Source organism: Mytilus edulis, chromosome 4, assembly GCF_963676685.1.
Source record: "Mytilus edulis chromosome 4, xbMytEdul2.2, whole genome shotgun sequence".
NCBI lineage: Eukaryota > Metazoa > Mollusca > Bivalvia > Mytilida > Mytilidae > Mytilus > Mytilus edulis.
In genome coordinates this window covers 15454686-15482388 of record NC_092347.1, presented here as the reverse complement: position 1 = coordinate 15482388, position 27703 = coordinate 15454686, and the positions used below count along the sequence as shown (strand labels likewise).

General features: G+C 32.2%; 2 protein-coding genes across 5 annotated transcripts; both read left to right on the top strand.

Annotated features, from left to right (window-relative positions):
• Positions 1–345: 345 nt before the first annotated feature.
• Positions 346–26793, top strand: LOC139521706 (uncharacterized). 4 transcript variants are annotated; one of them, XM_071315251.1, is made up of 9 exons: positions 346–499; positions 13492–13640; positions 18220–18313; positions 19100–19175; positions 19655–19777; positions 20365–20475; positions 23456–23677; positions 24574–24664; positions 25292–26793. In XM_071315251.1, exons 2-9 carry the CDS (start codon positions 13511–13513, stop codon positions 26002–26004), a joined length of 1560 nt encoding a protein of 519 aa, XP_071171352.1. In that variant the 5' UTR covers positions 346–499; positions 13492–13510; the 3' UTR covers positions 26005–26793. The 4 variants fall into 4 exon arrangements, with proteins under 4 accessions (XP_071171352.1, XP_071171353.1, XP_071171354.1 ...); XM_071315252.1 differs by having other exon boundaries at positions 395–613; XM_071315253.1 differs by lacking the exon at positions 346–499 and adding an exon at positions 519–617.
• LOC139521272 (uncharacterized) lies at positions 5293–5796 on the top strand. The gene has a single exon (XM_071314741.1). The coding sequence runs from the start codon at positions 5293–5295 to the stop codon at positions 5794–5796; it is 504 nt and encodes a 167-aa protein (XP_071170842.1).
• Positions 26794–27703: the final 910 nt, after the last annotated feature.

Here is a 27703-nt window from a genome sequence, read left to right as displayed (position 1 = left end):
TATTTTTTATATAACAAGAAAAAAATTAATGTTGAGCATCCATTTGTTGCAGCTGAAATAATGTCTTAAATTAGTCAGTCTGAGCAAGGATTTGTAAAACTATACAGATACTATAATAATAGTCTAAAATGGTGACACATTACTTGAATTAAGATATTTTAATCAGAGTCCGCAAAATTGCAATTTTTTGTATTGCAATGCTGTAACTTTAAAACATTTTAAGATACTGATATACTGTCCGTATGTTAATATATTCGGACAAAAGATCAATAGAGTTAATTATGATCGACCAAAGGGAAATAACCACAGCAAATTTAGAGATTCTACAGTGCAATCAAAAGAGCCGAACAAGAAGTGTGGCGAACATAAATTGGGACGAACTGAAGTAGATTATAGACTTGCGCGAATAAATACCGCGAAAAACAATAACAGTAAATAGAGGAAAAGGCTGAAATACGACTTTCTGAAAAAACCCAACATCAAACCGTCGATTAAACAGGTATGCTCACCTCCATATGATAAATATTTAGGTCCGGGAAATATCGAAACACATGAACAGTCTTCACGAAAATTTTACAGACCATAACTCAACCATAAACTAAGCTGCAAAGTGGCAAGTGAGATAATTTTCTTTCTTCGTTTTAGGTTTTCAGTAGCACAAGCATTTGTTTCTATCCATGGGAAGATCGACTATTAATAGGTATAGTCGACCTTCCCATGCATTGAAACTAGTGCCAGACTGTCCAGGGGCGGATCCAGCCATTTAAAAAGGGGGGATCCTAACTCCTAACCCAGGACAAAAGGGGGTGGGGGTTCCAACAACATGTCCCCATTCAAAAGCATTGATCGTCCAAAAATAAAGGGGTTCCAACCCCTGGATGACTGTCTATGTTCAGTGACAGTGTGGTTCTCATAAATTATGCCATTAATGGTCTAAGTGTGACGCTGGATTGCCTATTTTTTGTAAGCCTGACACGTGAAAATCAATTATATTCATTTTGAATATCAGAAGGATAAGATAAGTTTTCTAGCTGACTATATGGTATGGGCTTTGCTCATTGTTGAAGGCTGTAAGGAGACCAATGTTTGTTATCTAGATCTTCTATGTCATGATTTGGTCTATTGTGGAGAGTTGTCATTGGCACCTATACCACATCTTCTTATCACATGCATTCCCTTTCAGTATAGTTCCTTATTTTAGGATTATTTTGGTACAAAGTGTTATTGTAATTTTTCTCATCACTTCGCGTCCGTTGTCCATAATTTTCTCCTGTAAAACTACTGGGCTAAGGCCAAAAATAAAATATTGTTTGTTTCCCCAATCCCGACCGACCCTGAAAAAACAGTGCTACTCTTAAAATTTTATTGTCAAAACTAAGTCAAATATTATTTTATTCATTTTGGATTTTCAGGCTTGATGCATCGTCTGATAATGTTCAAGCTTTTTGGAAAAATAAAATTATTTCCCTACCTACCTACCCACACCTGGCTTGGCAGGGTCGGGATTGGGATTGGGGAAACAAACAATATTTTAATTTAAGCCTAAACTGGGCCACATCATCATTGGGATATATAATTTAAAAATGTGTCCCAAGACCCAGCCAACCGACCATGATGGCTGCCATAGCTAAAAATAGAAAATAGGGGTAAAATGCAGTTTTTGGCTTGTTTCTCTGAAACTAAAGCATTCGGAGAAAATTTGACAATGGGTTAAATTATTCAACAGGTTTTGAAATTTTCAGACGAATCAGACAACCTGTTGTTGGGTTGTTGTTGTTGCCTCTGACTGTATGATTTTAAGGAAATTTTGCAGTTTTTAGTTATTATCTTGAATATTATTATGAATTGAGATAAACTGTAAACAGCAATGTTCAGCAAAGTAAGATCTACAAATAAATCAACATAACAAAAACAGTCAATTGACCCCATAAGAATTTACTGCCCTTTAAAGTAATTTTTTTTAATCTTTTGCATTAGTCTTTTCCTCTGAAACAACTCAGACAAATTTAACAATACTTGGCCAAATTCATTATTAGGGTATCTAGTTTAAATAATGTGTCTGATGACCCTGCCTGCCAACCATCATGTCAGACATGGCTAAAAATAGAACACAGTTTTTGGCTTATTTAAGTTATATCTCTGAAACTAAGGCTAAAGTTCATGTATAACGATTGCATTATTTCATCAGGGCTCACGCTACCAGGTGACTTGGGCAAAGAAGTCGCTTTCCCGACCGTCACTTCACTTTCCCTGACCCCCAAAAGTGACAACAAGTAGCCCTGTTCTTGACGATACTCGCTTTCAGTCGCTTCCATCATCGGACATTTTCAATTTTTTACCAAGTTGATAACATCAAATTTTTATTGATAATTAAAGAAATTTAGACATAAACGATTCATTATCTTAAGAAAAGAGGTTGAAGCATTGTCTTGCAGTGTTTAGCAGGTTATTTGATAAAAATACGACTTTTTATCACTTCGTGCATTTCCGCAAGTTCCGGTGCTTGTTTAATACTCGAAAACGTACATCAACCTAAATTTCGGCTGCAAAATAAGTTTGTTACTTTATCTTACATGATAAAAAATGCCTCCAGTAAATGTTTAATCCATTTATTGCATTAAAAACGTCATGTTCCTTTCCAAATAACTTGTCAAACATCGTTTATTTTTGTAAATTTTCTTGCATTCGTCCGCCATTGACCGATTTATAAACTACGGATCTGAACCGGACCAGCTATGACCGAAATCCGTACTTTTACAATAATTACTACGGACGCACGGATGGAACAGCTGACAGAAGAATATTGATTCCAAAGGGAAAAATTACGTATTCCACACGCATTAAGAGACTTTTGGTTACATCTACCTGATTGGTGTATATAATTCCCTATATTTATTATGGATTGCAGGGATCTCCATGGCCTGTTTAACGATGGCGCCCCGCCATCGTTCAAATGTCTTGCGCCATCGTCAAATGACTCGCCCCATCGTTTAATTGTCTTGCGCCATCGTTAAATTGTCTTCCGCCATCGTTCAAAACTTCATCTTTTTTTGTAGCCCGACGCCATTTTTCTTATCAATTATAATCAAATGCATGTAATTGCATAACCCTTAGGCTTTTTATGTTATAATCCAGCACAGTTCTAAAGCCTGAGGGATATCCGGATTATTAAAGATCGCTAATCACTTGTACCTGAGCTTGTACAGGTAGATCAACAAACCAGACAGGAGAATACTATCTGATAGACGATCCATTTGTCGAATTAATCAACTAAGTTTCAGCAAATGATTATGATAATTTAGATTAAATAAATAAATTAATAATCCAGTTACAAAGAAAACATTTTAACTAGTCGAACACGTGCTTTATTTTGACTTACGCAATCAGCATCCCCCTTTTTTAAGAAGTACAAAATAAGACTCAAAACAGTAAATATTATTTCATCGCAAATAACTCGAGTACTGCTGTAACGATAATTTTGAATTACTTTAAAAGTTTAAAAGTAAAAACTTATAAATATTTCCTGTAAAGAAATATCGTATCGTAATTCCGAATTCATTTCGTATATTACAATCAAATTGATACATCCGCGTTTCCGGTTTCTATTCAGACTCGAAAGATGCATGTTGCACAGCATCAATTTGTCAGATAAAGTCATTAAAAACCTTTTCATTTGCTTTACAAATCTCTTTAACCTTTTACACCCTACGAATCGTTTTGTTGTTGCTGCAAATCAGCCATACCGGTAATGGGTTCTGAATTTGACAGTGTCCATGAAAAATAAGCTCCACATCATATGATTTTTAACCCCCATAACAATTACCAAAAATACAAGAAATCTACATGGGGACCTTCATGACAGCTTTTGGTCATTCTCGACTAAGGGGGGACCATGAAGACTTGGCATTTGAATGGTTAAAAACGGCAATAAATGAACATATTGATACTTCAAATTCTATAATGAAAATTCAAATAAATATAATTTAAATAAGCAATGAATTAGCATGTTCACCATTCCTTGTATGGAGGGATAAAATACTTCCGATCGCGCTACACTGTACAGCGTAGACACGGTTTGTAATGGTGAAAGTTCCTCCATGGTTCAATTTTCATCCATGGAGATCCCTGGATTGTTTCAAAGTTGCTTAACTCTAAGACTATTAATTATATTATGGCCCAGCTTACTAACTTTTATATTTTTTTTATGAGAAACACTGTATTTCATACACAAGATAGATTTGAATTAAATTGTAATTGATATATATTATAATTTCTTTACATTTTTTAAAATAAAAAAATAATTTTTTTTAGTGCTAGATATTAAATATTTAGTTGGTAGTTTCTCACCTTAGAACCTTAGTAATACTTAAACAACTTTTAATTTGAAATGTTACTTTAATTGTATACTCAGATATGAATTGAATAATATAAAAAGAACATTATTTAATGACCCTTTATACTATAGTAAAATCCAAACATTGTAGCGCACCTCGCGAATGAGCACTTCTCTTTCAAATCTCACCACTTCTCCTTATCAGTTTCAAAAAGAGAAGTCACTTCTCCTTTTAATTCTGAAGTAGTGTGAGCCCTGTTTCATACATCAATTGTAATTAAAAATATCAGGTGAGTGACACAGGATCCTTGAAGCCTTTAGTTTTATCCTGCAAAAATAAGGAAGTCCATTGCGTGTAACTTACTACATGTGTGAAGGGCAGAACTTGTAAATCGAAGTCACAGACCTCAGATCACTGCTTATTTGATTCCCTGAACAATTCAACAATTGAGGGCTTACAGTGAAGAAAATACAAGTCGCTATATAATACATTGTATAATCTCGACTCCCAGGTTCATGTCAGCAAGGATGGAACATTGCAAAATTGAAACTGACCTCTAGATTCTTTAGTTAAAATTGTTTTCTTTTTGTCTGCTTTCTACATTGTATCTCATTTGTGTATACTCTACTTATCTTCAAGTTATAACAATGTTATGTCTATGAGCTTTTTTTTCATAAGACTAAAAATTTTCAAGAGAAATATAACATTTAAATAATAAATAACTCTTTTGTGCCATCTTCTATACTCATTTTATCATTGGTAGGCATTATATTTGTCTATATCTGTATTCGAAATATTAGCGAGGCCACATTTAAAAGAATGTCTGTTTCCCCTCCCCCTGGTCTACCCTTTGTAAACAGACCAGGAAGGCAGGTTATTTAAAAAAAAATTTACTGGATGTCATAGCATGGTGATTGCATTAAATGAAAAACTAATTGAAATCTCAAATAACAACGACATGAATCAAATGGTAAATAAACCAACTAGAGGACAAAACATACTAGACCTACTCATGACAACCAATCCAGGACTTGTAAGTAATATTGAAGTACATCCTGGAATGAGTGACCACCGAGTAGTCATAGCAAACATGGATATGAAGGCCAAAACATCAAAAAAGAAACCCAGACTGGTGCAACTATTTAAAAAGGGCGATATGAATGGACTCAAAGAAAACATTCGAGACAACTTTGGAACAAGAATAAACAACATGGAAGAAAACACTGTAGAAGAAAACTGGACATACTTCAAAAAGATCATACTACAAGCAAACAAAGAATTCATCCCACAGACAACTATAGGTAGTAAACAAAATGTTCCATGGATCTCTACACATATTAAAAGACTGATACGACGCAGACAGCGAAGATACAATGCTGGTAAAAAACATAACACCAAGAAAAATTGGAATAAGTACAAACAGATGAGAGACCTTGTCAAGAAGACTGTTCAAAGACAATGAATGAGGCCCACGACAACTATGTTAGACAAATCCTAAATCCAGAGGACGAAGAAAACTCTAAACCAAGCCTTGGCAAAAAAATTTGGAAGTACATAAAATCAAGGAAAAAGGACACAATGGGAATATCCCCCTCCAGAACAACCTTGGAGAACATGTTATTGACAGCAAAGGCAAATCAGAAATATTGAACACTCAATATGATAGTGTCTTCACTACAGAGGATAGCGAAAACATGCCAAACATGGAAACCAGTACAACTCCAAACATCAGGCAGTTACATATATCAGACCGGAAGGGGTTGAGAAACAGCTTAAACTCCTAGACTTAACAAAAGCAAACGGTCCAGATGACATACCAACTAGAATCTTGAAAGAAGCACACTGCGAAATTGCACCATTCCTCACAAAAATCTTTGAACAGTCCTATGACAGAGGAGAAGTTCCTGAAGATTGGCGACAAGCAAACATCACAGCAATCTACAAAAAGGGGGACAGAAGTCAAGCAGTAAACTACCTCCCTGTATTGTTAACCACAATATGTTGTAAAGTCATGGAACACATTATCTACAAGCACATCATGGAACATCTTGAAGAACATCTAGTCCTATCCGACTTCCTACACGGATTTAGGCGTAACCAATCATGTGAAACCCAACTCATTAACACCATAGAAAAAGTTGCAAGAGAACTGGACATTCGAGGAAAAATAGACATGCTTATCCTTGATTTTTCGAAAGCGTTTGATACAGTTCCCCATCAAAGACATCTAAAGAAAATGGCACACTATGGGATAACTTTTAACACTCAACAATGGATTTCTGCATGGCTCACTCAGCAACACCAGAGAGTATGTCTAGATGGAGAAACCAGTGAGAACAAACCAGTACGATCAGGAGTTCACAGGGTACAGTATTAGGACCACTTTGTTTCTTGATATACATCAACGATATATATGGGAGAAACAATATCATCAAAATCAACCCTACGTCTATTTGCTGACGACTGGCTACTATATCGATCCATCAAGGGTAGTTAGGACAGCTTACAACTACAAAAAGATCTAACAGAACTGACTAAATGGGTGCACATGGACAGGTGGCAAATGACATTCCACCCAGCTAAATGCTACACACTGAGGGTAACAAGAAAGAAAAATCCAACAATAAGAGAGTATGAAATGATGGAACAACAACTTACCACAGTACACAAATGCCCATACCTAGGAGTCGAATTGTCAGAAGATCTCAGTTGGGATCCACACATCAAGAAAGTCATCACAAAATCAAACCAAGTACTAGGATTCCTAAGAAGTAATATTTCGAAGTGTCCACAAGACATCAAAGAGCAGGCCTATACATCGCTAGTGCGCCCACATCTCAAGTACTCCTCTGTAGTATGGGATCTGTATCGAAAACATCACATCGCCTCCCTATAAAATGGTCCAAAGAAGAGCTGCCAGATTTGCGACATCAACATACAGTCGAGAACCAGGGATGGCAAACGTTAGAATCTGGACAGAAATCCAGTAGACTAAGCATGTTCTACAAAGCAACACATGGAAAGGGGGCAGTCAACATACCATCATAAGTGAGAAGACCATCTACCTCAACTTGAGTGTATTTATTTAGATTATCAATCCTTTTGCTATCAAGCACTTTTCAAAAATGGAAACATTATTTTCAGTGATAAAAATAATTTAGATTTTTTTGTTGACAATAATTTTTTGACCTGGGGGCTTATTGTTGACCCAGTTGGGGGAGGGGAAACAAACATAATTTTTATTTTGGTCCGAGGTGTAAAACGTTGGTGAATTAAATAATGTCATGTTTTGTAACTTCAAGTATAAGATGAAAACTTTTATGATGAAGATTTTTCTATTACATGTACATACATATACATTGTATATATACATGTGCTCCAATTATGTAATATTGTATTAAAGTAGAGTTTTGAGATACTTGTACATGTAGGTATTTTATTTCATGTATGTTGAGGGATAGATGTCAGAAATGATTTATTGATCTGTTTAGATAAATTTATAATTTTTTTTTGAAAACCTTGAGCTCAAGGTACAAACATGGAGACAATGTTATAGGACTTTCCAGAAACTAACTTCTGAAGGCCCAAATCTGATTTTGCAATTACAAATATACATGAAAGATGAATTAATTCCCTTGTTGGGAAGTACATGTATATTGCCTATTACTGGCACAGATAAGTGCAGAGAAATATTGAGGAGTAAATGAGAAAACATCTGTTACTTAAACATTTCAAGATTTATAATTTAGTTTAATTAGGAATATGTTTGGACACAAAACACATGTAATGATGTATCTTTATTAATAACTTTTTATTTATATTACACCTAATTTCTATGAGTATGTTGCTAAAGCCTTAAAGGCAATATCTTAAAATTCTTTGGTTAGCTTGCTTGCAAGCTGAACCATGAAGTCATTGTTAGGTAAGGTATACTTCCCTCCTTCCGAAGTAGCCTAGTCCTACAGACAGATAGATTGGTTATCTGTCGGACTAGTGTCCTCTTAGTTTACCTAACCTAACAATTACTTAATGGTTCAGCTAGCAAGCAAGCTAACCAAAGATATTACCTTTAGCTACATACTCATTGAAATTGGCTGTAACCAAATTGAAATATTATCCTCAACATGGATTGAAAACCACCAGTCGTTGAATTGAGCTCTGTACCTGCAAGCAGTTCTACTTCCTAAAAGGTCAATAATCAACTTAAAATTAAAATAAAGATACAAATTCTTGATTTTGGAAAGGGTTATACATGTAGCTATATCAAATTGTGAATTTATGTATTGAAAGACTAGGAAAATGACCCTTGTGTGAAATTAATTAGGGGAAATTAGTTTTACTTTCCTACTTTAGTCTGTATTAATGTCTAAACAGTCAAAAACTTTTTTTTTTTCAAGTAAACCTTAAAGTTTTCTTTTAAAAAAAAAGTTTATTCTAAAGTTAAAACATTACAAATTGTGCCCCTTTCAAGCAATCTTATTTTAATAAACCAAATTAGTTTACATAGATTTGGAACATAATATTCTAAATTTAAAGAAATAGAAGCAAAATTACAAAACTTTTGGTAACAGAGTAAGTCTGATACTATTCATTCAAATTCTGTTTCTAACATGTACACAATAAACATGCTGAAAACAGTTATGATTTTTCTATCTCATGCCACACTATCTGACCATTATTTGGCCCTACTTGTTATTTAAGATATTTACAAGTGATTTTCAACATTTTTATTTTATTATTAAGAAATGCTATCTATAGTGTTTTTTATTTATTTGTTTTTTGTAACTTATTGCAACTTTTTAATTTACCTGAAATACACAAAAATGTAAAACAAGGGCTTGAAGATCTCATATTATACTGCAATTAACCTTAGTTTTGTTTGATTTCTGGAGATGCATTATAATAGCAAGATAAACAGATGCAAAGTTTCAACACAAGATTTTTTTCTGTACTTAATACTGATGTAGTAACTCTGGTTTGACACAATGCTTTTTAATTCATCCTTTATTTCAGTTTATTTTGGTAGGAGCATTTATTTTTTTATTAGAAACCATTAACATTTAAAAAGGTTATGTGCATTTCAATAATTAGCAATGGTCAGTATTACTTCTATAATTACTTGTTTATGTTTAACCATTAACATTTAAAAAGGTTATGTGCATTTCAATAATTAGCAATGGTCAGTATTACTTCTATAATTACTTGTTTATGTTTAACACTTTTATTTCTTATATAATAAGTTGACCTTGAATGACCAACATGTTGTTATTGGTCAATTGTATATATTGGTCAATTGTATATATTGGTCAGTGGTCATTTAAGTACAGGTCATTGTGATCCACCTGTGATATTGATTTAATCTTGGCTAGAATTATCAATATTATATATTCTAACTGACCATTGGTCATCTGAAAGGGTTTATATATAGAATGTCCATGTTTTGACCCTTTGAAATATTGATGTGGTTAAACATGCTAAATGGAGTCAAAATCTACATTACTAAGATGGTAAGAGATTCTTTTATTATTTTATGTTCATTTTTCAAGTAGTTGTTTTGACATTGTTCCAAAACTGCTGTTTTATTTTCCAAGTTTACAAACTCTTTTTATTATATCTAATTTGAATAGACCAAATGTGATTAATAAAAAAAAAATGATATTAAAAGACTATTAAAATTACACTAGTATCTAGATGATTTCATATTTAAATATGTATAACAAAAAAAATGATATCATTTTGTGTGATGGAGTCAATTGAAGGATTAAAAATGTGTAGTCCAAGAGTAAGGTCATTTTAACTCTTGATTGACCTGTGCCAAAAAAAAACTGCTATATAAAGCTTGATTTACTAAAATATTTAAAAGGAAGCTTGACTTTCTTGGATTACCACAATGTTTTTCAGAATCCCCCTTACTTGATGGATATATTGACTCTGATAAACAAGGATTGGTTTTAGTTGACCAAATCTGATTATTCAACAAATATGTCTTATTGTATTGTATAAAATTGTTTTAAAACCTTGCTCTTTCACACACAAGAGAAACCCTTGCCACAACTCTTTTAAGTGGTCTATACCATTCTCTTGACAAATTTCTACTCTATTTGACAGTCAAAATTTTCAGCTTTTTACCTCTGAAGACTGGCAGCAGATTTAAAAGTAATTTAAAGTATATATAGGACCAAAATATTTGTAGAAGGACTTTAATATACCAGTACATGTATTATAAAACCACCGATTTAAACTTGCTTGTACACATGCATGTTTCATAGTGTTTTAGTGTTAGATTAAAAGATAAGACAAAGTGATTTCAGAGTTAAGTTATGTGAGAGTAATATTTATACTGTGTCTGAACTGAAAGGGGAATGTTAAGTTCCCCTCCCTCCCCTTATGCTGGACATCATACATTTCTTTTTGTAGAACAGGAGAAAAAATGGATTTCCCTAAAATAAGTTGCAATTTCTTCGAGGAGAATATTGCAGAGATAAACAGATTAATATCTTATGGTTTAATAATCATGATGTTTTAATTTTGTTTGCAATAAAGGCAAATGGTACAGACAAAGTTGTACCTGCCTTGTTTGGCTCAGAAGACAGCATGAGCAATGAAATTTCACTCTTAGGTTTCCTGAAAAAGGAGATCTTGTCCCCCTCAGCATCTCAGAAGGCAGCATATATATGAGTGATGAAATTTCACCCTAAGAATTCTGACAAAGGAGATCTTGTCCCCCTCAGCACCTCAGAAGGCAGAATAAGTGATGAACTTTCACTCTAAGAATTCTGACAAAGGAGATCTAGTTTCTGTTAAATAAAGAAGGGAGGGGGGGGGGGGGGGGATGACCGATTTCTGGTCCTTGTCTACCCTGATTCTACACTAAATAAAATGTCTTTTCCCTGCAAGAATTTTTTATTCATTCATTCCCATACATTAATATTCATTATATTTTCTTATAATGCTGTTAATCCCCAGCTATCTTGAAAATCAAATGACATGTACAGCATGAAGTGATTTTCAAACTATCTGGTAATATTAGATAGTTAGTTCAGTAAAGGTTCAATAGGTTACACAATGAATTCTATATTAAGGTACAAACATGACAAATGTTGATATAAAGTATAAGCACCAATATCCCCTTCCTTTCCTTTAACTGGTAATAGAATAGATGTTAACACAATAACGATTACTTTAATAAAAAGAATTAACAAATAAATCATTAAAGTAAGGTAATCTTCAATCAATATAATTGTTTGAATGAAGTAAAAGCCTAAAAGATGTAAAAAATCATGCATAAGGTCATTCAGGAAAATATCAAATTGAAGTGTTATATTTACCAGCATGCAAAATCATATTATATTTTAAACTTCTTTTAAAGGAACAAATGTGTAAGCGATTTGATTTTTATACGCCCATCAAAATTTTGACGTGACGTATTATGTTATACAAATGTCCCGGTTGTCCGTCCGTCTGTCTGTCCGGCGTAAACATGTCGCACTGTAACTTCAGAACGACTTATCCAAATTTCATGAAACTTATTATAGTTGTTTCTTATGATGGTCAAATGGTCTGTATACTTTTTGGTGAAAATAAGATTAAAACTTTTTGAGTTACGGCACTTTGTAACTAAAACAGGGATGTGTTTTTTTCACATGTCGCACCGTATATATAAAAAAAAAAACACAATTTTTGATTATTGCTTAAAACTTTACACACTTCTTAGTTATATTAATCTGTTTACTTTTTGGTGATGATTCAAAATTTCATTTTTGAGTTATTGAGTATTTTGTAAAAAAAGGGGGAGGGTTTTTTACATGTCGTGCCGTATCTCAAAAACGATTTATGATTATTGCTTAAAACATTACACACTTCTTTGTTACACTAATCTAAAGATCTGTATTTTTTTTGGTGATGATTCAAAATTTTATTTTAGTGATATATTTACATTTTTTGTATAAAAAAAAGAGGGGGGTGTCATATGTCCAGCCGTATCTCAAAAACAATATATGGTTATTGCTTGAAACTTTCTCAGAAACTATTTATGATTGTTGCATAAAACTTTCACACAAAACGACGGGCGTATCATGCACTCATGGTGCAGCGGTTTATTTTCACATGTCGCACCGTATATCAAAAACGATTTTTGATTATTGCTTAAAACCTTATGCACTTCTTAGTTATATCAATCTCAAGATCTGTATACTTTTTGGTGATGATTCAAAATTTCATTTTTGAGTTATTGAGTATTTTGTAAAAAAGGGGAGGTGTTTTTTACATGTTGCGCCGTATCTCAAAAATGATTAATGATTATTGCTTAATACTTTACGCACTTCTTTGTTATATTAATTTAAAGATCTGTTTACTTTTTGGTGATGATTTAAAATTTTATTTTTGAGTTATTGAGTATTTTGTAAAAAAGGAGGAGGGTTTTTTTTTACATGTCATAAAAAAATCTATGATTATTGCTTAAAACTTTACACACTTCATTGTTATATTAATCTAAAGATCTGTATACTTTTTGGTTTTGATTCAAAATTTTATTTTAGTGATATTTAGTTTTTTGTAAAAAAAAAAGGGGGGGTGGGGGTGTTCATATGTCGCGCCGTATCTCAAAAACAATATATGGTTATTGCTTAAAACTTTCTCTGAAACTATTAATGATTATTGCATAAAACTTCCACACAAGACGACAGGCGTATCATGCGCTCATGGCACAGCTGTTTATTAGCTCTACAGAAATCTTCTAAAAAGGTCTGGCTACTGACTACATTTGTACATGTATTCCCATCAGTTCATTAAATTTAATTTTTCTCACATAAGGTATTTAGCACTGAAGTCGCAACACAGAAATCTATGGATTACTGGTAGTATAGCCTTTAAAACTATATATAGAGTTTATACCAAGGGCTATTCCAGAAAAAAATGTATGGGGGGGTTGGAAGGCACATTATATTAATAATACATGGGTGATGGGTATCAGAACAACTTTTTACACTATAATGCACTATAAGTCTCAATTACAATTGTCTGGGTGGCGGGTGCTGACAAAAAGTGCCTTCCAACCCCCCCATACATTTTTTTCTGGAATAGCCACAATGATGGCAAATTTGGATGCAATTTGAATTAATTGATGTTTTTACCGGTATGCTAAAATTTTTATTTCCAGTTTGTTGAAGAATAAAGACATGGAATCCGTTAATCTTGACATGGAAGATATATTTGAAGAAGAGGCTGCAGATGATGATTTCCCCTCTGTTGGGCCTCTCCCAGATCTACCTGATGGAGAGGAAGGGACTGCTGAAGGAGAAGATGAAGGTACAGTGCAAATCTTTTAGTCAACTCACAGTATCTTAGAGTTGATCAGACCAAACGTTTTGAGACCAAATAAAATAATGGGTTTCCTACTTCATGTACATTTGTACATCTTTGAAAAAAATATGGTAGGTAGATAGGTAGGGAATTTTTGTTATTTTACTTACTTTTTTCACATCAAGTTTATGGGTGAGAAATTTTGACTTTAACTGTGCTTTTTGAAATATGACCAAATTTTTTTTAGGTAGACTATTTCTGACCTTAAAATAAAGGGTTGGTAGTGAAATATGAAACACACTAACAGGAATAAATACAATGTAAATCTATGAATTGAGACAGAGTTATACTTTGATTAGAGGAATTTAAAGATACAGAGTTTAAGATAAAGAGACTGCTGAATGTGTTATGGTAATGTGCAATTAGGGAGATTCTTTCATTTACTGACGGATTTCAGTGTAAACTTAGTGTCTCAGAAAAATCATTTGAAACAGCAAAAAATATTCTTAATACTTTAAAAAGTGATGAATTTGTCTAATTTTCATGTTCTTGGCAAGTATCGTGACAAAACTTTAATAGAAAGCCAAAGTAAAACCTTTCAACTGTGAAATGATCTTATATACATGATGAACAAAATGCAAATAAAGCTGTCACCATTTTAAGACTCCTTGGAGTTATTGCCCTTAAATGCAGATTTTTGTACTTTTTTTTTGTATTTTCCCAGGTGAGAGATTAAGGCTCTTAAGAGCCTCTTGTTTGTTATATCTGAACTATTACAGACATTAATTGAAAAACTATCACATTCAAATTTTGTCAGAGTAAATAATTAGGTCATCCAGAGTACCTTTTAGCATTGTATTAATGCATATCTGTGTCATATTTATGTTTTCTTTTTTTCATTTTGTTTTCAGTAGTCTTTTATTTTGTTAAATATTAACTTTGTTAGCTGTGCAAAGATTGGTTAACAATTTGAACCATTAGCATAGATATTCTTAAAGGACTCATTTCAATGGTTAAATAACTGATAACAATTAGAAGTCAGAAGTTCATATGGGGTTTATGTAAGATTGATTTCCAATAAGTCATAACTGGGTTTTTCCTGCTAAGGCTACAGTGATTTAATTAGATTGTTTAATGGCTCTCTATAAGTATTATTTCCTTTTGTCAGTCACAATTAGATAAATCCACCACATACATGTCATACATAGATTCTATTATTTCATCAATTATAATACAATATTAATTTCCATATTTGTATGCCCCATTTATGGGCATTATGTTTCTGGTCTGTGCCTCTGTTAGTTCGTCCGTCCATCTGTCCTGCTTCAGGTTATAATTTTTGGTCAAGGTAGTTTTTGATGATAATGAAGTCCTGTCAACTAGAAACTTAGCACACACGTTCCTTATGATATGATCTTTCTAATTGTAATGTCAAATAAGAGTTTTGACCCCAATTTCACTGTCCATTGAACATAGAAAATGATAGTGTGATTGGGGAATCTGTGTACTATGGACACATTCTTGTTAATTATATTATCAATTTTTAAAAAGACCACTATTTTGTTTAACTTAAAAGAGTTGAAAAAGCTTTTTGGATTTTCCAAAACTTCTAGTTCTGATACACAGCCCTCAAGTAGAATAAAAGACTACTGAAAACAAAATGAAAAAAAGAAAACATAAATACATTTTGTATATATATGACACACACATGCATTAATACAATGCTAAAAGGTACTCTGGATGACCTAATTATTTACTCTGACAAAATTTGAATGTGATAGTTTTTCAATTAATGTCTGTAATAGTTCAGATATAACAAATAAGAGGCTCATAAGAATGAAGTGTTCATTTTTGTTTAGGAAAAATAAATGAAGAAACATGTATCTATACTATTAAACGAGAAGACCTCATTTTGTGTGTCACTTCTCTTCCTTCCACAATAAATTAATCATCATGCCTCTGTGTACCATGCATAGTCCCATTTGTCAACTTTTCTTATAATTATTCAGTTTGGTTTTAATTTTGGGAGAAAAACGAAAATAAAGGCGTCCAGATATTGTTTCCGTCATCAACTTTTGAAAAAATTTTCGTCGTATATTGCTATCACGTTGGGGTCGTTGTCTGCTGCGTCGTCGTCGTCGTCCAAATACTTTTAGTTTTCGCACTCTAACTTTAGTAAAAGTGAATGGAAATCTATGAAATTTTAACACAAGGTTTATGACCACAAAAGGAAGGTTGGTATTGATTTTGGGAGTTTTGGTCCCAACATTTTAGGAATTAGGGGCCAAAAAGGGACCAAATAAGCATTTTCTTGGTTTTCGCACTATATCTTTAGTTTAAGTTTATAGAAATCTATGAAATTTTGACACAAGGTTTATGACCACAAAAGAACGGTTGGGATTGATTTTGGGAGTTTTGGTTTCAACAGTGTAGGAATTAGGGGCCAAAAAAGGGCCCAAATAAGCATTATTCTTGGTTTTCGCACAATAACTTTAGTTTAAGTAAATAGAAATCAATGAAATTTAAACACAATGTTAATGACTACAAAAGGAAGGTTGGTATTGATTTTGGGAGTTTAGCTCCCAACAGTTTAGGAATTAGGGGCCAAAAAGGGACCCAAATAAGCATTTTTCTTGGTTTTCGCACCATAACGTTAGTATAAGTAAATAGAAATCTATGAAATTTAAACACAAGGTTTATGACCATAAAAGGAAGGTTGGTATTGATTTTGGGAGTTTTGGTCCCAACAGAATAAGGGGCCCAAAGGGTCCAAAATTAAACTTTGTTTGATTTCATCAAAATTGAATAATTGGGGTTCTTTGATATGCCGAATCTAACTGTCATGACTGTGTATGTAGATTCTTAACTTTTGGTCCCGTTTTCAAATTGGTCTACATTAAGGTCCAAAGGGTCCAAAATTAAACTTAGTTTGATTTTGACAAAAAATGAATCAGTTAGGTTCTTTGATATGCTGAATCTAAAAATGTACTTAGATTCTTGATTATTGGCCCAGTTTTCAAGTTGGTCCAAATCGGGGTCCACAATTAAACTTTGATTGATTTCATCAAAAATTGAATAAATGGGATTCTTTGATATACCAAATCTAACTGTGTATGTAGATTCTTCATTTTTGGTCCTGTTTTCAAATTGGTATACACTAAAGTCCAAAGGGTCCAAAATTAAACTTAGTCTGATTTTAACAAAAATTGAAATCTTGGGGTTCTTTGATATGCTGAATCCAAAAATGTACTTAGATTTTTTATTATGGGCCCAGTTTTCAAGTTGGTCCAAATCAGGATCTAAAATTATTATATTAAGTATTGTGCAATAGCAAGTCTTTTCAATTGCACAGTATTGCGCAATGGCAAGAAATATCTAATTGCACAATATTGTGAAATATCAAATTTTTTTTTAATTAGAGTTATCTTTCTTTGTCCAGAATAGTAAGCAAGAAATATCTAATTGCAAAATATTGTGCAATAGCAAGATTTTTTTTTAATTGGAGTTATCTTTCTTTGTCCAGAATCAACTTAAATCTTTGTTATATACAATATACAATGTATATTCACTTTTTACTACCAACTGATAAATTAAAATAATCTTTACCATTCAGTGATAACAAGCAGTTTTTTTACATCTTAATATTTTATGATGTATTTAAATGAGTAGTTATTGTTGCAAACTCCATTAGAAATTTTAATTGAGATTAGTTTTGGAATAAGGGAAAGGGGGATGTGATTAAAAAAATTGGGTTCAATTTTTCTCATTTGAAATTTCATAAATAAAAAAGAAAATTTCTTCAAACATTTTTTTGAGAGGATTAATATTCAACAGCATAGTGAATTGCTCTAAGAGAAAACAAAAATTTTAAGTTCATTAGAACACATTCATTCTGTGTCAGAAACCTATGCTGTGTCAACTATTTAATCACAATCCAAATTTAGAGCTGAATCCAGCTTGAATGTTGTGTCCATACTTGCCCCAACCGTTCAGGGTTCAACCTCTGCGGTCGTATAAAGCTACGCCCTGCGGAGCATCTGGTTAGTCATACAAGACTTCCAGTTTTAAACTTGCCATAATTTTCATATGAGTACTTGGGGAGAGAATAATAAATTCACATTGATAGGGACTCTCTGTAATATAGCAGTGATCGCCGTGGACAAGAAACTTGAAATTGATAGTTGATAGCAAATACACTTTATTTATAATTTATGTATGTTCATAGTATACAGAAACGCGAAAATCATGGAATTTAACAGAAAACAATAAAATAATAGACTTTGGGAAAAAGGGAGAGGGCATAAAAAATTGTCCTGTCTCCTTGAGTACCTATGAATTTTGATACCTTTTCTGAAATTTTCAGACATAAAATCTTTTACAAAAATTCTCCCTACAACAGTTTACATACTTTCAACCAAGCTCTTAACACCTGCGATTTTGCGGGTGTGTTCTAGTTATTATTAAGTTAATGGCTTTGAAATTATCAATAAATGAATTAAAACTGATAACAAAAATTGCCTCTCATGTTTAAAGAAACCTCAATAATTGCAATATTCCATTATCATAAATATATTGTCTATTGTAGATAATACAGATGTTATGTCCAAGTTAAAAGATTTATCAAAAGGAGCAGCAAGGAAAGTGGTGAGGAAACCCATGCCAAAGTTAGATGGGCAAAGGTATACACTTAGTTTAAACAGTATATAAAATGCCTTAAAAACAAAATAGATTTGCCACTTGGCATTAAGCAACCAATTTTTTTTTTAAAACTAAACAAGTTTTATCAAATTAATTCTCAGTTCAATTCATGCACTAACTACTATATATTATTTGTTTTCCTGAAAGCAAAATTACATATAAAGGGAAATTGTATGTGTACAAGAATATCCTCCAGACATACACAGGTCTATTTAGGTCATACATGTAGATGGACTATATTAGAAATGATTGATTGAAAATAAATAGGTCATTGATATTTGTTAACCCTCCCTTTTGAAGTACAAACAACTTATTTACTTAAGTTAGGACTTGTTGACCAAAGTCAACAGCATATTAGTTATGTTTGATCTATAAAAGTTTTGTTATTTGATTTCTGATTTAAACACCTGCTTATGATTAAAAGGTCAAATGGTCAAACTAAGGTTATAATAGAAAACAAAGTAGTATCCAATTAGTTAATCATATTGATTAGACTATGATTCCAAAGGCTAATATCCAGCCTAGATTTTTACCAAACGGAAAGAGAACATAAAATTTGGCAGACTAAGAGGGGGGTATTATTACTGGAATACTTGTGATAATTATCTCAAGATATTTTTGAAAATTAGGATGAGTTTTGCCATTGTTAGTTTAAGACACTTTTTAACTTGAAAAGGATGATTAAATGACTCATGCAAAGAAAAATTCTGATGTACAGTAAAATATTATTTATTTGGAATATAACATTTATTATGTGTACTTTTCAGATTGACAGGTGAAAGGGGAATACCCATTCTTCCCAAAGTATTTGAAAAGGTGAAGTTTAAAGGTCAAGGGAACGAAGTAAGTGTTTATATATATATTATGAATAAATGTACATGTAACTGTACAAAAATCACTGCAGAATTTTCAAATGAGTACCAGTTCTTAAGATGGTTTAGTTAGAATAATTGCTAAATTCTTAACCAGAAGAAGGAAAAAAATGACAGGCCTGCGTATGATGTAGTACTATTTACTTGATATTGGTAGAAAATTAATTTGCTCTAAGATTATTTGAGAATTATTAGAAAAAAGTTAGAATCATTCTCCCATTGTTAGGTTCTAGTTCCTTAAAGGAGTAAAAAGTAGACTAATAGAGACAAACAAATGGCAGACACCACATTCAGTTATAAAAGATAACCGCTTATTCCTTTATCATGCTTGGTGCAGTGTATCCTTCTCAGTACAGAATGAATCCTGTTCAATGTAAAATTACATGAGATGTTTAACTTCATCATGTTCATAGGGCTCTTGTTCAATATTATGTAAAAAAATGATTTCAGGCTCAAGATTTAAGAATCATAATGAGATATTTAGAGCACTGGGCTCATAGGCTATTTCCCATGATGCCATTTGACGAAGTCTTGGAAAGAATAGAAAAACTTGGTACAAAGAAAGAAGTTCAGGTAAGATTAACTGTTGTAGAAAGTATTTTCTCTTTTAAGCAGAATTCAGACATAGTTGAACTATAAGATCCAAATTAATTCAGAAAAAAAGAATTTTCAAATGATACCTGAAGAACTTTATTTTGGATATGAACCAAATTTTAGATGTAAAGTCACATTTATAAGGGGAAAATTGTATTGGTTATGAGGTCAATACATCTAAGATCAAGTTCACTGTTACTGATAATAGACTAAATTCTGATAAATTTTACTGGGGATTGGAACCAAATACAAGTTCTATGGTCACACAATTTCAGAAACAAAACTCTTTATTTTAAATATTTGGAATCTGAAAATGTGCAGTTTTCAATTACATTATAACAATGAAAGGAATACTAAAAAAAACAAAATGGAAGCAAAACAGTTGTCAGTGCAATTGTTTATTTATTTTAAGCAATAGTACATAATATAATGTTGTAAGATGTTACTTTTTAAATTCTATTCAACATCATGAACATGTCTGGCGTATTACATGACAATCTTGACTAAGTGAAACATGATCCATTAATCAGATTTGATATAAGTATTTCTATTGATATTGCTTACAGACTTGTATAAAGAAGATGAGGTTAGATATGCCATTATTGAACGAAGATTATATACAGGATGCATCTGATGACGAAGCTGGAGGCAGTGATAAAGATAAAAGTCCTAAAAAGGTAAGAAAAATAGGATTGACTGGCACATTAGACCATTTGTTAAACATGTCCACTCTTGTTCACTCACCTTCTGAACTTGAAGTAAGTTGAGCAATCTCTGAAGTGTATAGTTATAAGCTTGCTGTATCTGCATTCAAGCATCTATTTGTTTGATTGTTCTTCATGTTATGTTTTGTGTTGAGGCCAAGAGCCATGCAATTTCAAATCCTACAGGGTTGATCTTTTTGGTTTTTGATGCATCATGTCTAGTGATGGAATTCCACACTAAAATTAGGTGTCAATTTACAAATACAAACGAATAGTAATGGTTAGATTTTGCACCATGTTTAGTCTACATTTTATACTTATTTTATTATGGTCAAGATGTTTCATAAAGTGTATCCCAAAGAAACACATAATTGATATGGCTTCTACTAATGAAAGCTCTATTTGGAGCTAATGTGTTTAGAGGCCTCTTATGTCAGTACACCTTTCCTATGTATCCCAATGAAAACCAAACTCCATTTATTTATTTGAATTTGATGTAAAATTATGTATGTCTGCCTACTGTAGAATAGTTTTTATACGACCGCAAAATTTGAAAATTTTTTCGTCGTATATTGCTATCACGTTGGCGTCGTCGTCGTCCGAATACTTTTAGTTTTCGCACTCTAACTTTAGTAAAAGTGAATGGAAATCTATGAAATTTTAACACAAGGTTTATGACCACAAAAGGAAGGTTGGTATTGATTTTGGGAGTTTTGGTCCCAACATTTTAGGAATTAGGGGCCAAAAAGGGCCCAAATAAGCATTTTCTTGGTTTTCGCACTATAACTTTAGTTTAAGTGAATAGAAATCTATGAAATTTTGACACAAGGTTTATGACCACAAAAGAATGGTTGGGATTGATTTTGGGAGTTTTGTTTTCAACAGTTTAGGAATTAGGGGCCAAAAAAGGGCCCAAATAAGCATTATTCTTGGTTTTCGCACAATAACTTTAGTTTAAGTAAATAGAAATCAATGAAATTTAAACACAATGTTAATGACTACAAAAGGAAGGTTGGTATTGATTTTGGGAGTTTTGGTCCCAACAGAATAAGGGGCCCAAAGGGTCCAAAATTAAACTTTGTTTGATTTCATCAAAATTGAATAATTGGGTTTCTTTGATATGTCGAATCTAACTGTCATGACTGTGTATGTAGATTCTTAACTTTTGGTCCCGTTTTCAAATTGGTCTACATTAAGGTCCAAAGGGTCCAAAATTAAACTTAGTTTGATTTTGACAAAAAATGAATCAGTTAGGTTCTTTGATATGCTGAATCTAAAAATGTACTTAGATTCTTGATTATTGGCCCAGTTTTCAAGTTGGTCCAAATCGGGGTCCAAAATTAAACTTTGTTTGATTTCATCAAAAATTGAATAAATGGGGTTCTTTAATATACCAAATCTAACTGTGTATGTAGATTCTTCATTTTTGGTCCTGTTTTCAAATTGGTCTACACTAAAGTCCAAAGGGTCCAAAATTAAACTTAGTCTGATTTTAACAAAAAATGAAATCTTTGGGTTCTTTGATATGCTGAATTCAAAAATGTACTTAGATTTTTTATTATGGGCCCAGTTTTCAAGTTGGTCCAAATCAGGATCTAAAATTATTATATTAAGTATTGTGCAATAGCAAGTCTTTTCAATTGCACAGTATTGCGCAATGGCAAGAAATATCTAATTGCACAATATTGTGAAATAGCAAATTTTTTTTTAATTAGAGTTATCTTTCTTTGTCCAGAATAGTAAGCAAGAAATATCTAATTGCAAAATATTGTGCAATAGCAAGATTTTTTTTAATTGGAGTTATCTTTCTTTGTCCAGAATCAACTTAAATCTTTGTTATATACAATATACAATGTATATTCACTTTTTACTACCAACTGATAAATTAAAATAATCTTTACCATTCAGTGATAACAAGCAGTTTTTTTACATCTTAATATTTTATGATGTATTTAAATGAGTAGTTATTGTTGCAAACTCCATTAGAAATTTTAATTGAGATTAGTTTTGGAATAAGGGAAAGGGGGATGTGATTAAAAAAATTGGGTTCAATTTTTCTCATTTGAAATTTCATAAATAAAAAAGAAAATTTCTTCAAACATTTTTTTGAGAGGATAATTAATGTTCAACAGCATAGTGAATTGCTCTAAGAGAAAACAAAAATTTTAAGTTCATTAGAACGCATTCATTCTGTGTCAGAAACCTATGCTGTGTCAACTTTTTAATCACAATCCAAATTTAGAGCTGAATCCAGCTTGAATGTTGTGTCCATACTTGCCCCAACCGTTCAGGGTTCAACCTCTGCGGTCGTATAAAGCTACGCCCTGCGGAGCATCTGGTTCCATATCAAGTTAATGTTTTTGGTCAAGGTACTTTACCATGCTGTTGTGTCACAAAAACATGTTTATTTTAAACTGGAATTGTTAAAATATATTCCAAATTTAGGATTTGAACCAGATTTCAGGGTTGCTGTGGATTAAGCAGAACATATCATATGTAACACTTTTAATAGATGAAAATGTTTGTTGTCTTTGTATTGGTAATTGTGTATTTTGAATGGTAATAAATATACCAATAAAGCATGTCAATTAATCTTTGTATACACTCAAAAAAATCTATTAAACATAGTGACACATGAATGTTGTTAGTATGTACTGTAAAAACAGAAATTATTTGTGCATTTATTATTTCGATTTTGTGATTTTAGACTAAAATGCAATTTTAATTGTTGGGATATTGAGAAAAATCCTGTTTTATTCATATAGAAAATTTCAAAATGCGAGTTTAGATTATTGTGATTATTTCCCTGTAATATTTTTTTCACAATAATAAAAACATCGCAATAATTTCTAAATTTACAGCATCAACAGGAAATTATGATCAATTTTTTTTTCTTAGAGTACAGTACACTTTAAAAATAAAATAAGTGACACATTTGTTATTTTGATTACAGAATGGTGTAGATCCTGTGGATGAGACAGAGTGGGATGATATCATCAGGGAACATGAGGAGGAACAAAGGCTGTCACAGGCACCAACATCTCAATCATCACCCCCTAAAACCACACCAATGTCTCAACTTAAATCACAATTGTCTAAGCCTTTAATGGATCTGAAGAACACATCACAACCTTATACAGCAACTCCTATATCAAGTCCAACTGCAACCATAGGGGTAGGTCATAGTTACTATATAAACTTTTGTTATGCTGTCAGCTACATACATTGTTGAACACATGTTTTCAGTAAATACCATCTGAGTTTACAGTTGTGATTGTTTGTGTTGATAAATAAAGTAACATATTCACTTTATGACTTAATGATGAAAGTGGCTTCCCATTGTTAGAAGACATTAGCATGGTTATAATGAAGTGTTACAGTATAGCAGGTTATTTTTCGCAGGATGTAAATTTTTGCTCATTTTTGCAGATTGAACAAAATCACCAAAATAAATTCTGCTAATATAAAAGTGCACATTTAAAGGTATTGATAAAGTTTTGAATCCGCCAAAATAATAAGCACCAAAATATTTTGTAAACCTTATTCACTGAAAATCGCGAAATTATACACCCGCGAAAACAACCCACTATATGGTATCAGCAAGCATAGCTATTTGAATAATTAGTGAAAAAAGTTAACTTGTTGTTATAAGCTGATATTTTATTACCAGTGGTTGACAGGCCGCTTATTAAAACTAAGAAAAGGAAAGACAAAATATATACACATGGAAAAAATTGAAAACAATGGAACATATGAAGTCCAAACTGATATCATGTTGGCGCCTTTTATTGCTTGCTATATCATATGGGTTTTGCTGATTTTACAGTGACTTTCATTTGATGTCATTTGGTCTCTGGTTGAAAGTTATCCCTTTGGCAATCATGCCACATCTTCTTACTTATATATTAACGTCAAGTAAGTGCATTGTATTAGGCATTGTGAAATGTTCACAATGACTTCAGTGTCTGGTATGCATACCATTCTGTTCAATATACCAATCCTGTAGAAGAAGTCTTGCATGTAGCAATCTCGTAAAAATAAGATTTTTATATATGAACGTTTATATTCCAGGGTTTGACACCAGAACAAAGAGAACGAATTGAGAGAAACAAACAGCTTGCATTACAGAAAAAGCTGGGAAAACCAGGATTTAAAGCACCTGGTAACACATTTTGTTTTTGTACCTTTAAAACTTTAACCAAGACTTACTCCCAAAATGATTAGGGATATAATTTTATAAAAGCATATCAACAGTTTATTGGGCAGCTTGAATAGTTGTCAGGTTCAAATATTTTACTGAAAACAGTTAAATTTGACTTCAATTATAAATTTATTTCCAACATATTTCATTAAATTGAAAAGAGAATTTTATTGATGACAACTAATGGACTATGTTCATCTGAAATAATTTGTTCCTGGCTTGGATTTCTGTACTGTAAATTCAGAAATTATTGCTTTATTTTTATTATTCATAGTCCACTGAACATAGAAAATGGTAGTGTGAGTGGGACATCCTTGTACGAGTACTATGGACAGATTCTTGTGTTGGCTCGTGATAATTTGATAGAATTCTGAATGGTATTGCTTGATCTGTTTGGTTTCAGTTTAACAGTTGGCTGAGTGTACAAATAAGTTTATTTGATGCTTATAGTAAAACCTTCATACTACAGACTTTCAAATTAAGTTCAGTTATAAGTATAGAAGGAGATAAATTTTAGCATGTACACTCTTGTATTTAAATGTGCAGTGAGTGAAGCCTAAAATAACTTATTGTACTTTGTATTTACAGAAGTGCCTGGTTCACCATTCAGAACCCCTCTGTCATCACCGATAACACAGAGACATTCACCAATGATGCCTCCCCCAGTTTCATCACCGGTAAAGCCTTTGTCATCACCAATTAAGATTTCGTCTTCACCATGTAAATCATCACCGATAAAGCCTTTGTCCTCAGTAGTTAAGATTTCGTCTTCACCGTGTAAATCATCACCAGTAAAGCCTTTGTCATCACCAGGAAAGATGTCCTCTTCACCGTGTAAATTATCTCATGGATCGACATCGCCATCAAACACTGTAACATTCTCATCACTTGTTCAGAATGGTAATATGGAGGATTCTGAGTTCGGTGTTAATAAACTCTCTTGCGATTCCACACTTGATACACAGACATGTTATACCAGTACCCAAAATGGAGAAATGGTGAATGGAAGTTCTAAATCTTTAGGAGACAGTGAAATGAGTGAAGTTATACCCATTGTAGGTAAAACTCTGATCAATGGAAATAATTCAGCAGATAATGAATTAAGTGCAGTTATACCTGTTATAGATAAAACTCTGATAAATGGTTCCCAGACAACAGACAATGAGTTGAGTGAAGTTATACCTAATCAAGATCTAAAACGGAACAATGATATTACAGACGATAACAATCTAGTCAAAAAACAGAAACTTGATGTAGAACTTACAGAAGATGAAATTTTATCTAGTATGGAAGACCTTTGATGATAATTTGTATTTTATCGTTTAAACACATAAGTGCTATTTTTATTGTTTTTATGTTTTATTTAAATCTGATGTTTGTTTTTTGTCGTGAGAAAAATCGCCAAATTTTAACTCTTATTTCAATTTATCAAGAAGAGGCTTGTTTAGGGGTTAAATATATGGAGGCTAAATTGTGTTGAATTACACTGAATGCAACTGTATTATCAGCAAGTATCTCCTACAATATCTTTTATTTTATTACAGTAATATATTGTTATCTGATGATTGTTTTTTCTTCCATAATGAATAAAACTAATAAAAGTCATCCTTTTCCCTAAATTTAATAAATCAGAAATTGATAAGTTCAATTGTTGTAATATAAAGTTTCAAAGTTAACAAATAAACAAGAAATTAAAAAAAAAAATTAAAAAAATATGCCCCACCTCCACCTAGGGCCATTATGTTTTCTGGTCTACTTCTGTCTGTTAGTTCATCCGTTGTTTAGTTCATCTGTGGGATAGTTCATTGTCCACTGAAGATAAAATGATAGTAGGAGTGGGGCATCCGTGTACTATGGACACATTCTTGTTGATATTTATCTTCAAACATGATCTAGTATTATGAAAACAATTCATCAAAATAAAGTACATAAAAAATGATAGGAGGAAGTGAAAAAGAAGTTTTTAGAGAGTGATAGAAAGATTTTATTGGCTGTGATATTAAGGGACAGAAGTTAAACTGTATAGCTCAAGTCTAAGGTTTTCCTTTATTGTATTTTTGTATGGAGTCAATAAAACACAGTAAACTATACACTAATGTTTTATTATACAGCCTATCCATGAATGCTGACTTTGTTGTTTCTTAAGTTTTATGCATGTTACCATGTCAAATTTGTTGAAGTTGTGTTTCCTTGCTCATTAAAAAAACAGCAGCTGGAGTGATGAGTATAGATACATTGTAGCTATAAATACCCCTGACATGACAAAATGTAAAACGCTTGAAATGAGAACACCATCTACCCAATTTATGATCAAAAGTAAACAATAAACAAATATGACAGCAACTAATTACAGCATTTTAACTTGGGACAGGCTCATACAGAATGTGGTGGGATGAAACTAAGTGTACACTCAACCTTCCCCTATCGTGTGACAGTGGTATATATAACAGCAAAATATAAAAACAAACTTAAAACCATTTAAAAAGGGCTCAACTTGTCAGATTAGAAAGAGTCACAAAATAGGACTAAAAAAAGACACAAAGTACAAGATTACCTGTAGTACTTTGGTATAGTACAATTTCACAAAATCTACCTAAATATAAGTTTTTAAGGGTGCCATTGTCTAAAGATTTGAAATACTTACAATATTCACTGGGGTAAAGCTGATGACTAATTGGATTCACGGTCATCCCAAGATGGCGTATGAAAAATTAGATTTTTTCAAATCAAATTTCCTGCTTCATATACATTTCTCGGTAGTAATTTGTGATTTCCCTGTGAATTTTTTATAAATTTACATCATACCAGTGTATCATTTGTAAAGAAAATAATATAGGAACACTTTAATAGACAAATAGATACTGACCTAATTTTTCATCCACCATCTTAGGGTCATCAGTTTTACCCAAATGAAATAATGTGTTTGTGTGAAAATCATCTTTTAAAAATTCAGATAATAAAAATGAAAAAAAATACTTCCACAAGACTGTGTTGAAAAAA

Excerpts from the sequence above, each read along its gene's own strand:
- LOC139521272 (XM_071314741.1), top strand. The coding sequence starts at position 5,293 with ATGAATCAAATGGTAAATAAACCAACTAGAGGACAAAACATACTAGAC.
- LOC139521706 (XM_071315250.1), top strand. The coding sequence starts at position 9,813 with ATGGAGTCAAAATCTACATTACTAAGATG. Across the intron at positions 9,842-13,491 it reads AAATCTACATTACTAAGATG|TTTGTTGAAGAATAAAGACA; the intron begins GTAAGAGATTCT and ends TTTTATTTCCAG. Across the intron at positions 19,778-20,364 it reads GTACAAAGAAAGAAGTTCAG|ACTTGTATAAAGAAGATGAG; the intron begins GTAAGATTAACT and ends TATTGCTTACAG.